General features: G+C 41.0%; 1 protein-coding gene across 1 annotated transcript in view; it reads right to left on the minus strand.

Annotated features, from left to right (window-relative positions):
- Positions 1-13,910, minus strand: part of ARMC1 (armadillo repeat containing 1) — a 34,529-nt gene extending 20,619 nt beyond the window's left edge. The window contains exons 1-3 of the mRNA XM_060116387.1: positions 13,706-13,910; positions 10,042-10,262; positions 3,895-3,986 (exon numbers count right to left, since the gene is read on the minus strand). Of these exons, the coding sequence (XP_059972370.1) occupies positions 3,895-3,986; positions 10,042-10,224 (275 nt within the window). The 5' untranslated portion in view covers positions 10,225-10,262; positions 13,706-13,910. The remainder of the gene's footprint in view (positions 1-3,894; positions 3,987-10,041; positions 10,263-13,705) is intronic.
- Positions 13,911-14,227: the final 317 nt, after the last annotated feature.

Raw genomic sequence — 14,227 nt, forward strand, 5'->3', positions numbered from 1 at the left:
GCCACAACAAAGATCCCGCATGCTGCAACTAAGACCCGACGCAGCCAAAAATAAATAATAAATAAATAAATAAAATATATAAAAAAAGAAAATCATGTCCAAGCCATGAGATAATTCACAACACAAAGCTAAACATGCTAAACCAAAACCTGATTCTAATACTTCACAGTCTTAATGTTTACAAGCTAAAACACATAGTTTTATTGACCTTCTGATAACAGTAACTGATAAATTCTAAGATGATTATTTTGGTAAACAGAGGTGACTTTTAAAAAAGCTTGAAAGGTAACCTTCAAATCTGAGATCTCCAACAGCCAAATGAGCTGGAAAATATATATAAAAATTATTACATCGTATCTCCACTTTTGAGAGGGGTATAGGACCAAATTATAATGGCATATGCAATGAATGCATACCTGTTTTACTGCTGGAGGAGCCAGCAACGATCACCACAGTGTCCTAAAAAATATACCTCATTTGTATTAAAGAGAAGCTGCTTGTGGCAACCGTGGAGACACCCTGCATGGATCTCCCTTTAAGAAGGAAACCTGGGGCCTCCCTGGTGGCGCAGTGGTTGAGAGTCCGCCTGCCGATGCAGGGGATACGGGTTCGTGCCCCGGTCTGGGAGGATCCCATATGCCGCGGAGCGGCTGGGCCCGTGAGCCATGGCCGCTGAGCCTGCGCATCCGGAGCCTGTGCTCCGCAACGGGAGAGGCCACAACAGTGAGAGGCCCGCATACCGCAAAAAAAAAAAAAAAAAAAGAAGGAAACCTGCCCTTCGGCTACAGGGAGTAGAATAGTAGAACCACCAGCAGTAGTGGCTTTGAGGTCTCTCACACGATTCAATCCTTCATTCCAAGGCCTGACCGTTCCCAGGGAGACCCCACTCAATGCCTGGGCAGCGGGGGCACTACAGGGCCTGGCCATTTCTGCCCAATGCAGGACTCATCTACAGGGTGATCCTGGCGTTGGAGCTCCCCCTTGAGCTGTCTGTCAGATTTGCACTGCAATCTGAGACTCCCCTTGCCCCATTTGGTTTCCTCTTCACTTTCCTTTGACAGATGTCCGATCTACATTGCAGTCTAATGACTATAGTCCAATCCTTCTTCATTCCCTTCTACCTCTATAGTCCATATCTCACAATAAACCTCTTCCATGTCTAACTCCATCTCAAGATCTCCTTCCCAGATGACACTGCAAGATAATGACCTGAACTGACACAATACTTCTCTTATAAAGATATAAGTTGTTGGTCTTCCCTGGTGGTGCAGTGGTTGAGAATCCGCCTGCCAATGCAGGCGACACGGGTTCGAGCCCTGGTCCAGGAAGATCCCACATGCCGCGGAGCAACTAAGCCCGTGCGCCACAACTGAGCCTGCACTCTAGAGCCCGCGAGCCACAACTACTGAAGCCCACACGCCTAGAGCACGTGCTCCACAACGAGAGAAGCCACCACAATGAGAAGCCGGTGTACCACAACGAAGAGTAGCCCCCGTTCGCAGCAACTAAAGAAAGCCCTCGCGCACGTGGCAACAAAGACCCAACACAGCCAAGAATAATAAATAAATAATAAAATAAATAAATTTATTAAAATATATATATATAAGCTGTCTCCCTAACGTTAAGATGTTAAGGAAAACCCCAAACTTTCTGGCCAACCCAATATTTTAGATGTATCTCTCATTTACAGATACACACATACATATGCACATACCACAAGCTTAGCCAACCAAGCTAAGAAATTGTTTTATAGGTTAAATCTACAGTACCTCTAAAACTTGCTCTAAATCTTTAAAGCTCAAATTTGAAGCATATTTTATTATTATTTTTTTTTTTTTGCGGTACGCAGGCCTCTCACTGTTGTGGCCTCTCCCGTTGCGGAGCACAGGCTCCGGACGCTCAGGCTCAGCGGCCATGACTCACGGGCCCAGCCGCTCCGCGGCATGTGGAATCTTCCCGGACCGGGGCACGAACCCGTGTCCCCTGCATCGGCAGGCGGACTCTCAACCACTGCACCACCAGGGAAGCCCTTGAAGCATATTTTAATATCAACATTAACTTTTCATATAATTTCTTACATAAAAAAATTTTTACCATGTATTTTCAGCTTCAATAACCAAACCTGTTGAAGAAATACACAATCTTAAATTCATCATATGAATAAAATAATCCTACAGAAGCCTCCATATTATGCTTAATCCTGTCACGATTTCCAAAAGAATATGCCAGTTAAAAATAATTACATGGCATTAAAACATACTAGGAACAAGAACAATGCAACCTCATATTTTATACAACACTTTAGAATTTACAGAGCATTTCTACATGGATCATCCCACTGAATCGAGCACTTTGAAGTTGTTACTGCAGGTGTATGGATAAGGAAACTGAGGGTCAAAGAGACCATTTGTCTCAAGTCAGAACTAGAATCCAAATTTTACTAATGGAACTGACCTCAAACCATAGGTAATGATTAATACAATTGATGCCAGTCAATATTTTCTAATATTTATTCCTAACTGATCACCTGACTAAAAACAAAAAAAAACCCTTCAGTCTCTAACTTGTCATTATTAAAGATCAAGGCACCTATCAGGGGTAGCTTGATTTAAAAAAAAAAAAAGATTATTAAAATAAAATTTATATAGAAGCCAAGAACACTAAGAAAAAAAAAAATACACTGCCTTGGAAGTCAGTTTGCATGGTTGTCCACTGATATAATTTAACTCACAGTGTTTGGGAATTATAGAAGTTTTGTGAGCACTCAAGCCAAAGAAACTGCAAGTTTTAAAAATCAGTAAATTAAATGGTTATTTAGTATAGTCTTAAAGGCAGTCATGTCTTGAATAAGATCAAGATACAAAGTAAACTAAGATAAAGCCTCAGAAAGCACAGTTTTTTTGCTTTCAGACACAGTGGAAATATCAAAACACTTAATCTTCCATTTCTAGCCTTCTACAAGGAAATCAGCAAGGCCTAGGAAAGGAGCAAAACCAGACGTTCCCAGAGGCAACACAGCTGAAGGACTACAGATAAGAAACTCGGCCTCTCTGTAATTTTCTCACCCATAAAACTATTATCTGTCTAATCTACCTCAAAAAGCTGTAACTAGCAAAATGAGATGATAGATATAAAAACCTTCCTAAGATGAAAGGTACAATTAAAAACCACCCATTTGCTAGAATTCAAATTAAATGGCTCTAAATCTCTAAGAGACATCGCAATGCTTCTCAGGAAAATCTCACCAAAAGCCCTTTTTGTCATGATACAGATCAAGGTTCTTTTGAGTAAGACTGCGAGGAAGTAAGAAAAGAATTATGTACTATACTATGATGCTGCACATTTTCAAATGGCACCTGTGTTGCACTGTTAGCAAATCCATTTACATCTACTTCACAAAACTTCATACAAGGTAAGACTGTCTCTTTTTAGAAATATTATTCATAAGTACAATGTGTATCAACATTTTAAATAAAATTTGAGGGCTTCCCTGGTGGCGCAGTGGTTGAGAGTCCGCCTGCCAATGCAGGGGACGTGGGTTCATGCCCTGGTCCGGGAAGGTCCCACGTGCCGCAGAGCGGCTGGGCCCGTGAGCCATGGCCGCTGAGCCTGCGCGTCCGGAGCCTGTGCTCCGCAACGGGAGAGGCCACAATAGTGAGAGGCCCGCGTACCGAAAAAATAAATAATAAATAAAATAAAATAAAATAAAATTTGAGCATTTTCATAAGAACTACTGTTAATATCAACGTGTAGAAATAATCACAACACTGACCATCAGAACATTTTTGGACACATAACCCACGAAAGTATGCCGTCACATTAGAGTACAAATTTCAGTAAAGTAACATGACCCACTTTTCTACTCCATTAGGAGACACTATCTATTGTACTTACTTCTGTATAACACTTTGCAAGCTTAGCATCATACCCAGCTCTGCTTTCATCTTTTCTCTGTTAGCACGGCACTCTGCCAAGTATCGAAGAGCCTACAGCGAGAGCAGGAAGAGGTCAGTCCACATGCCAGACTACTCAAAATTAAACCCACTACTAACCTACTGCGGGGGGCAAGAGCGAAAAACGGGGTTTTGCTTTTAGAACCAACTCGTTTTGAATGTTTAGAAACTCTTCTTTAAATGTGATCAGCAGAGCAGTCCTCGAGGGGACAAAAATAATCCTTTGAGCTGCAGTAGCTGAAGCTGCTCTTTGAATTGAAGGTTCCCAACTTATCTGCAAGGTCAAAATTAGGCTGTTCTGGTTTTATTTTCACCACTTCATCTTGACAAGGATACAAGGAACTACAGTCCATTTATTAATTTCAGGGAGCAGTCCCAATAGCCATCATTTCCCTAGGTGCTTTTTACATATTAATTAAAATAAACTGCTGAGAGGGACAAAACATACCACCCCCTTTATGGAATGAACTGTTTCTAGTTTTATAAAACACCCTTAAAATGTCTTTTTTTTTTAAACTGAAAACCAAAAGATGAACTCACTCTCACAAATTCCTATTTTGTGCATTTAACTTTTCTAGGATGCTTTTCTCTTAAGATTTAAAGTATATTTTTGCAAGTATTTCCTTCACACGCTGATTCTTGAGGGATTTTATTAGCTGTTCTACAGACCTCCTAATCTCTGATCACTCACTGCAGACTTTAGTACCTGATTCGCAGGGGAACACCTCTGTGAACTACACCATCCAGAACTGCCCTCTCAGTTCACTGACCTTCACATTTCCTACTAGTCCTCTACATTGCATTTCCACAGTGCCTGGTCCTTACCCAAAATGGTACCGTCCATGAGATCACAACTCCAACAACCTGTCTCTGACTGCAATCTCCTATCCTTTCTGTAACTCGTCTTACCTTGATTTTCACTTTGGTCCATATAGGATTAACTGCCAAGGGAACTTCCCTCCCTTCATAAAAAAACTAACAAACGGGACAACTGGACGAGAAGCGGCATAGGACTGGAATCCCTGAGAGAAATGATGAGGCAGATCCTACAAATGCCCCCATCTTACTGCTTTGGAAGCAGTTCCAGACTGCAGCACAGGGAGAGGGAAGCCCAGTGAGGTCTAGGGGTCTTGCCAAGTTAGGGAGACAGAGATGAGAGCTGGGGAGGTTCGGGTGGAGTAGTATAATAAAAAATACATGTTTGGTCTTCGTCTACCCCTGGCATAGAGTTCCTAAAACCCTTGGAATTTTCTGATAGGAGTTTGTTATTCCTAAGGAGGCCCTTTAGATCACACTTGGGTGAGTTCACGTTAAAGAAGTGTGTTAGGCTGTGTCCCCTAGATGGCCTTGGGATGCAGCAAGACCAAGTGACTAGAGGGTGGGAACTTTCAGCCCCACCCACTGACCTGGGAGGTAGGGAAGGGCTGGAGATTGAGCTCTATAAAAACTCTTCAACAAGGAGATTCAGAGTTTCTGGCTTGGTAAGTACATCCACCTGCCAGGGTGGTGTGCCCCAACTCCACAGAGACAGAAGTTCCTGCATGCAGGACCCTTCCAGATCCTGCCCTATGTGCCTGTTCATTTGTATCCTTTATAAAAATCTGGTACATGCAAGTAAAGTGGCTTCCTGAGGTCTGGAGCCATTCTAGTAAATTACTGAACTGAGGAGGGGGTCACTGGAAACACCCAACTTATAGCTGCTCTGTTAGAAATATGGGTGACCTGATACTTGCAACTGGCCTTTGAACTGAAGGCAGTCTTGTGGAACTGAGTCTTAAACCTGGGGAATTTGATACCTAACTCTGAGTGGTTAGTATCAAAATTGCATTGTTGGTCACCCAGCTGGTTATCCACAGAAGACATTGGCTGGTGTCAGAAAATACCCCAGGCAGCTAGAATGTGCAGAGCAGAGTAACAGAGAGGAGGGATCAGCACAGCAAGAGAGCTCCAGAGATCTACGGAGGGGTCCCCAAGAATCTATGGTTGAATGCTGACTTACACATGCCTGGAGTAAAAGACCAAAGGGCCAGGGACTAAAACCACCAGAAAGGAGGGAAAACCATTCCTGGACCTCACACTGGGCTGAGAATAGTTTGTGACACCACCAGCCAGAAGTGAAAAGACCTCACAATGCAGGAGGAATCAGGGTGAATCCTCAGAAGAGCATCCCATTAGGAGTCTTGAAAGGATCAAACTGATCCCAAGTAACTTAAGTGCAACCAAGAACAAAGCTGAACATTTATAGGGATACCAAAAAATCCAAAGCCCATACGATAAAATCTGCAATGTCTGGTATCTGACTAAAAATTACCAGACATGAAAAGCAGAAAAATATGACCTATAATCAGGAAGAGGGAAAAGAAAATCAATAGAACAAACCAAGATATGACAGAGGTAAAATTAGAAAATAAAAGCATTAAAATAGCAATTATAATTATGTTCCATATGCTCAAGAATGAGTAGAAAAACCTAAGTATGGTGAGAAAAAAAAAATGGAAGATGTTAAAAAGACCCAAATGTAACTTCCAGAGGACAAAACATAATGTCTAAAATGGAAACCACAGTGGATAGGATTAACAGCAGATTAGGCACTATAGAAAAAAAGATCAGTGAGCTTTAAAATGCAGCAACAGAAACTATCCAAAACGGAAGGACTGAGAGAGAAAAGAAAAAGGCTTAAAGGAAAAAAAAAAAAAAGGAACAGTGACCTGTGGGACCACATGAGGTATCTAAAACACATACAACTGGAGTCCCACGAGAGGAGTGACAGGGAAGAGACAGAAAAAACTTGAAAAAATGATGCATCACAATTTCTCAAAATTGATGAAAACTATAGATCCAAGACCAACAAATCCCAAGCAAAACAAGAACAAAACCAAAACGCAAAGAAAACCATCCATATTAAGTACATCATAATCATCTGCTGAAAACCATTGATAAAGTCACAAAAGAAGCCAGAAAAAGGCTTATATATTTTATGGAGAGGAACAAAGGTTAAGAATCACAGCAGCCTTCTCATTAGAAATAATTTGAGCCAGAAGATAAAACATCCACGGAACTTCCCTGGCGGTCCAGTGGTTAAGACTCTGTGCTTCCAACGCAGAGGGCACAGGTTCGATCCCTGGTCGGGGAACTAAGATCCCACATGCCACTCGGTGCGGCCAAAAAAAAAGAAAAGAAAAAAAAAAAAGAAAATGAAACATCTTATAAAGCACCAGGGGGAAAAAAGCCAAGAACAAAACTGCATTACAAAAAACGTTAAACTTCTTTAGGCAGAAAATAAAGACACCAGTAGAAATACAAATCTGTATTAAGAAATGAAGAACACCAGAAATGGTAAATATGATGGTAAATATAAAATACACTTGATTTTTAAAACTTTAATCTCTTTAAAAGATAATGGCTTAGAGTAAAAGAAAAAAAATACTGTAGATTTTTTAAACATACATAGAAGTAAAATGTATGACAAAAAAATAGCAAAGGATGGGAGAAGGAAATGGAAATATACGGTTGTACGATTCTTACATTATACATGAAGTAGACTGTAACAAGTTAAAGATGTATAATGTAGGGCTTCCCTGGTGGCGCAGTGGTTGGGAGTCCGCCTGCCGATGCAGGGGACACGGGTTCGTGCCCTGGCCCAGGAAGATCCCACATGCCGCGGAGCGGCTGGGCCTGTGAGCCATGGCCGCTGAGCCTGTGCATCCGGAGCCTGTGCTTAGCAACGGGAGAGGCCACAACAGTGAGAGGCCCACATACCGCAAAAAAAAAAAAAAAAAAAAAAAAGATGTATAATGTAAACCTAGAACAACCACTAAAAAAATTAAAAACAAAAAGGTATAGCTAATAAGTCAACAGTGAAGATAAAATGAAATTATGAGAACACCAACATATTCTTCAACCTCTCTGGGAACTGAGCCCCTGGCTCCCTCTACTCTCTCCTTACTAGGTCCCTCCATGACTTGACTTCCCTTCCTATTCAGCCCAGCACCTACAGTCTGTTGTTTCAACTACTCTCTTGCCCAAATCCTAAACTCCCTTAATTACCAACTTGCCTGGCCAAGAATCAACCCCAAGCAAATCCAACTATCTAGCTCTCAGGGCCTATGGCAGGCCGGAAGCAGGGTGAAAAAGGAGTTTCATAAGCTGTAAGCCTCACATCAATTCAGCGTTACCAAACTAAGCAGCCCCTCAACGCTTGTGAACAATCTCACCATCCTCTTCAGTTAGCAACCTTGCCCATTTTCTGTACCAACTGTGAGAGCCTTCTCCTCAAACCTTTCCCACTGCAGCAGCCCCTTGCCTTCTGAATTTAAATAAGTTCAAGTCTAGTCTATTTAAAATAAACAACCCCCTTCAACCCCAAGTCTCTGTCAAGAGACCAACACACTCTCTCCTCTCATTCCAATTCTCATTGAAATAGGACCCGAACTAGGGGCCACGCAAATTTCCCCATTTTTTACTACTGTTCACTCATATCAATGTCTGTTTTGCCTAAATAAATGTCATTCTATGAAGGTAAAATAGGAAATCTGTATTATGTACTTTGATTTTTGAAAAGAAACAGCCTATATTGTTTTTCTGTATGAACTTGTGAAATTACACTAAATGGGAATTGATCATGGATCCTTAAGGACAATGAGTATAAAATTTTCTATGACAGTAATTTTCTTTTAAACTTTCTGCTGTGAAAATTTCAGAAGACACAAAAGTAGAGAAAATGTGTGGTGATCCCCATGTATCCATCATTCAGCTTCAACAATTATCAACCACTAGGCAATCCTGTTTCATCCATCTCCCCTGCCGCTAACCACACTGGAGCATTTTATAGCAAATCTCACAGAACATATAATTTCATTTGTAAATACTTCAGTATATCCCTAAGAAGTTAATGTTTTTTAAAAAATTAACTTAATGATAATACTATTACAATACCCTGCAAAAGCAGTAAGTGGTTCTTTAATATCATCTACTGTCTTGTCCACATTCATTTCAAGTTATCTAAAAATATGTTTATGGTTGATTTGTTCCAATTGGGATCCAAGTCAGGTCCACATACTATACCTGGCTGATATGTCCCTTAGGTCTCTCTAAATCTGTAACAGTTACTGCTATGCCTTTCGCACACCCCAACTGCCTTTTTAATGCAATTTATTGTTCACTGAACTGGATTATTTTGTCTTCCAGAAATTTTCACATTCTGTATTTGCCTGACTGCTTTGTATTGTTCTTTAACATGTTTCTCTGGCCCCCATACTTCTCATCATATGGTAGTTGCTTGTGCATTATTAGCTATGATCCTGTATATTTTCTCATTTCTTCTCCTTTATCTTTCCTTCCCATCTTGTATTAAAACAAGTGCCACATCCACCTACTAATGAACAGATAAACAATCTGGCACAACTATATAATGGAATGAAGGAACCACATAAAGGAATGAAGTACTGATACATGCTACAATGCGGATGAACCTTGAAAACATTAGCTCAGTGAAAGAAACAAGTCACAAAGACCACATATTATATGCTTCCATTTGTATAAAATATACACAGGCGCTTTTGCCAGAGACATACGCAAATACAAAGAAATAGGAAGTCATGGCTGCTTAGGGAAAGAGGGTGGGGCTGAGAACAACAGGTAAAGAGCAGAGCTTCTTTCTGAGGTGATGAAAATGTTCTAGAATTGATGGTGATGATGGCTGCACAACTCTGTGAATACACTAAAACTCATCGAACTGTACACTTTAGTTAAATTGCACGGTGTGTGATTACATCTTAACAAAATTGTTACAAAAGAAAAACAAAACAGTAAGTGCCTCTTTGAGTGTCTTTCTGTACTGATATAATATAATCCTTAAGATTTCTTCTTAAGTGAAAAAAAGGAAGCTGCAGAACATTCCATGCATGTAGTATGCTACCATTTGTGTAAGAGGACTACACGTACATGTTTGCACATACAGAAATACATATAAACTTACTATTATTTGCTCTACACTTTTAACTTTTTACCATGTCATCTAATACTTTTTCAAGTTCTCCTTAATTGCAAAATTGTAACACTGAGACTGAACTTACTAAAGGCAACTTACGAGCAGAGCTGAGTGGACGACAGGGGGGTTGGGATGGTCCATAAATAAAATAAGGCCGGGCAGACATCCCTGATCCTGGACAATGGCTCTACGGTTTAATGGATCTGCTGCTAGATCCCGGAGCTGGTTAACTACCGAGAGAGCATCAGGTTCTTCATTCATGGTGGAGGAGGACGAATTCATCTTCTATGCCATACACGTGAACAAAATCTTCTTAAATTCTGTAGAAGTGGTTGGCAAAATTAGTTCTAGACTAGTGAGGTATATTATGGCATTTGTTAAATAATCAGAATCACAGCACTTTCAGAAAGAAACAGATGAATCTAAATCACAAAAACTTAAGCATTTGGCAATTCCAGGCTGAGAACACAGGAAGCTAACTAACTAAAAAAAAAAAAAAAAAAAAAAAAAAGTTATTTATGTGTGCACAATGTTTAAAGAACATATGTCATCCTCATTATTCCAATAAACTTTTTAGCAATACATATTTTAACACCAAAGTCACAATAAACAAGATCTCTACAGCTCAAACTTATAACCTTTGCTACACTTCTCAAACTGTAACACTGCCAGTGTTTTTTTCCCTCTAGAACACTTCTGGAGCCTAAGACAAGTGTCTCAGGGAAAAGTGGCTGGCCGACAGCTTTTTTTCTAAATCATCTGTGAACTAAAGCCAGTTTACTGGGTTTACAAAAGATAACATCCCTTAAGAAGGAGTGAGTCAAAGAAGGTCATGAACAAAGAAGCCAAGAAGGGGACCTTGCCCTGTGCCTCAGGCCAGTGGAGTCTAACCATGCCTGTCCGGCCCTGAGTGGGCCAAACTCAGAAGAATGAAACAGATTTTGAGGTGAGGTAATTCATTTGGCAGATAAGGAAACAGTCACAGAGAAGTTAAATAATTTGCCCCAGGTGTCAAAAGCTAGTTAGTATAGAACTGGGCTAAAAGCTTATTTATTATCTTTATTATCTCCTAAACTGGTCAGCAGTCCCACTTCCCATACCTTCCTTTTAAACTCAGCATACCTTTTTCCCACAAAAGTAAACAAGATATTTTAGAAAATGTAACATGATAAACATACAAGCCGAAATAGGAATAATTTTCACAGATGCAGAAAGTTAAAAATAGTAACTTCCATCAACCAAGTTACACAATATATTTCTTTTTTTAAAAAATATATTTCTTATTAGGAAGACTATAAAGGTGTTGGGGGAGGAATTCCCTAGCGGTCCAGTGGTTTAGACTCCGTGCTTCCACTGCAGGGGGCACAGGTTCGATCCCTAGTGGGGGAACTGAGATCCCGCATGCCATGCAGCAGGGCCAAAAAAAAAAAAGAATATAAAGGTGTAAATACTTTCCACAAAGTAATGAGTTAGTTTAATGCTAATTTCAAAAACCATGCCAACTGAGGGAGGCGGGCTGGGAAATTATTCTGTAACTCCAGACAGCCTACTAAAGTTATTTGGGAGGAAAAAGGTAATAAAGCTGAAATGGCCTTCCCATATATTGAAATATACAAAGATATAAAGAGTAAAGCAGTAGTACAGGGTGGGAGGTAGTTGAGAGATACTTCTCCCAGGAAAGCTGTTTATACAGTCCATCTAAGAAAGCAGGCTCTATGTGAATCAGACCCAGGCTCCACCACTTGGTAAATGTGATTTTAGACAGATGGCCTAAACTCTGTCTCAGTTTCTACATCTGTAAAATGGGATTAGTCATAGCAGCTATCAAATGGTATACTGTCCAGATGAAATAACAATACACGTAAAAGGCTTAGGTGACACATTGTAAGTGCTCAATAAATAATGGTTGCACGTTACATGGAGTCAAAAAGCAATGAAAGATAGTAAGATTATTCAATAAAGGGTATTGGAATAACTTCTAAGCAATTTAAAACCACTGCTAAGATCTTTAACACATAACACATAACACATGGGGGAAAAAATCATATCCCAGATAAAATACTTTAAAAGTTAAATTTTTGAAGTTTGCAAGCAAGCGTAAAATAAAGGACTCAGAGAAAACAAGGCTTCAACAGGATAGTATTTGGCAGATAATTTTCTCAAAATGAAAATATAGTTCCTTCAGCAATTTTAAAAAGGATTTAACAAAAAAGCAATAGACTGAATACTGTACACAGAAATAAGTCTGAAGGGCTTGCCTCTTAGGTGCTTCTATCATCAACATCCTGAATATCGCTGTTTACAAGCCAGCTTACGCATCATGAACTTTATGTGTTGTCACCAGCACAAATCCTATCAAAAATGAAAACTGCAGAACCAATCACTGGCCCAAAGGTCCAAGAACCAAGTCACATTTAAGAACCAAATACCCAGAGTAATGGCCTTTTGCATACAACACTGGCCTTGAAACTGGAGCGCTCCATTCTCATCTAAGGAGTACTTAGAGAACCACCCAGTGGGAATGATTCTGAAAGTTACAGCCTTTCCTGTTCATTTGAGATGAACAAAAGCCAAGAGTTAAAACTTCTAACCTTATCAGCCCATTCAGAAGGAGAGGGCTCAAATTAGGATCTGCCCAGGAAAATGTAGGGAATAACACAAGGTATACCTTTTACTTTCTCTTTTGTTTAGTTCAATTCGGGCAAACAAATCCTTATGACAATGAATGCACCCCAAACTTTAACAGGCACTCTGATCACCTAAGGGATCTTATTTTATTTATTTTTTTTAAGGGATCTTATTTTAAAAGGCCAATTCTAATTCAATAGGTGGGGTGAGGTCTGAGATTCTGCAGTTCCAACAAGCTCCCAGGTGAGGTCTATGCTGCCAGAATGACGCTTTAAAAAGCTAGGAGTTAAGTGATAGATGTGAAGCACCTGTAATTAGGCAGCTGCCTGATTTTCTTTCAACCAAGATGTACCATTCAACTCAAAGAATTAATTAGCTCTCATATACAGAGTTTAATATATATACACAGAGCTACACAACCACAACTTAAATCCATATTCAGTTAAGCGAGTTTTTAAAAAAATAACGTAAGCCGTGACATCAAACTGGCTTGACCTTTACTAGCAACTAACTTTGAGAAGTTGGGTTACCTCCTTTGAGCCTCAGCTTCCTCTCATAATAATCCTGAGTGGGTGTCAGGATCAAAGAAAATAAGAACTTCAGATGGTGCTAACAGTACCAGCAATTAGCAAACAAGAACGATACTTGATCCTGTGGGAACCTCTATTTGGCCACGTGTTGGAGTACACACATAAGTACACTACCACGAAAGGAGGTGCTGTAGGCACAAACGCCCCCAAGAACTGTTTTTAAAATACAGAGATGTGAACGCTGGTCTCGCTTGAATGAAGCCGAACCCAACCATGTCATTCTGCTCTTAGTAGACACGCAGGGGCATAAAGCTAATAGAAAGTTACGAAAGAACAACCTGGGGGGATGAAGAAGTGAGATGACACCCATTAATAATGTTAGGGTTTGTGAAAATAGGACGTGCAGGGGACGGGGAGGACCTGAACAAAGCTAACATTTTCCCAGGACACGTGGGAGCACAGAGCTTTAAAGCACCTGAGGGACGCACTGCCTCAAGACAGGCAGAGCGCCCCGCCCAGGCGGACTGGCCGCCTGCGTGCAGGGGCCGCTTTCTGCGGCCTTCCCGACTCCACCGCTTTGTCTGCCGTCGCTGGACCCTACTTACCTCTCCAGCGTTCTAGGAAGCCAGGGCCTGCCGCAGCATCAGGGCCACACCAACGGATAACGTAGAGGAACCCAGCAGGCGCGGAGCGAGTCCCTCCTTTCGCAGACGCGGCCTCGGCAATGACAAACGACCCTGCTGACTTTAAGAGCCAAAAAAGCTAGGACGCTGGCGGGGAAAGGCTTTACAGACTCTCCCCCATGACCCAGCCACTTCGGCCGGTTCTGCCCTCCCATTGGCTAATACCATTCCACAGAGAGTAAGATATCCAATCAGCGAAGGCCTTCTTAGACTAAAGCGTTCATTGGTGAACAAGGGAAATGCCCGAAGCGTTGAACAGGAGGGTCTAGGGAGAACCCGGGAAGAGTGAATTGGACCAAACGACTCTCCGTCCATTAAGCGCTAAGCAATGAAACGTGGTTCCCCCTGAGAAACCGTCGCGCTTTCCCGACTACAATTCCCAGCGTTCCTGCGGTAGAGGAACCTGTCCCCTCCGGCCTTCAGAAATTCAAATTGAACGTAACT

The sequence above is a fragment of the Mesoplodon densirostris genome, chromosome 13 (genome assembly GCF_025265405.1).
Source record: "Mesoplodon densirostris isolate mMesDen1 chromosome 13, mMesDen1 primary haplotype, whole genome shotgun sequence".
Lineage (NCBI taxonomy): Eukaryota > Metazoa > Chordata > Mammalia > Artiodactyla > Ziphiidae > Mesoplodon > Mesoplodon densirostris.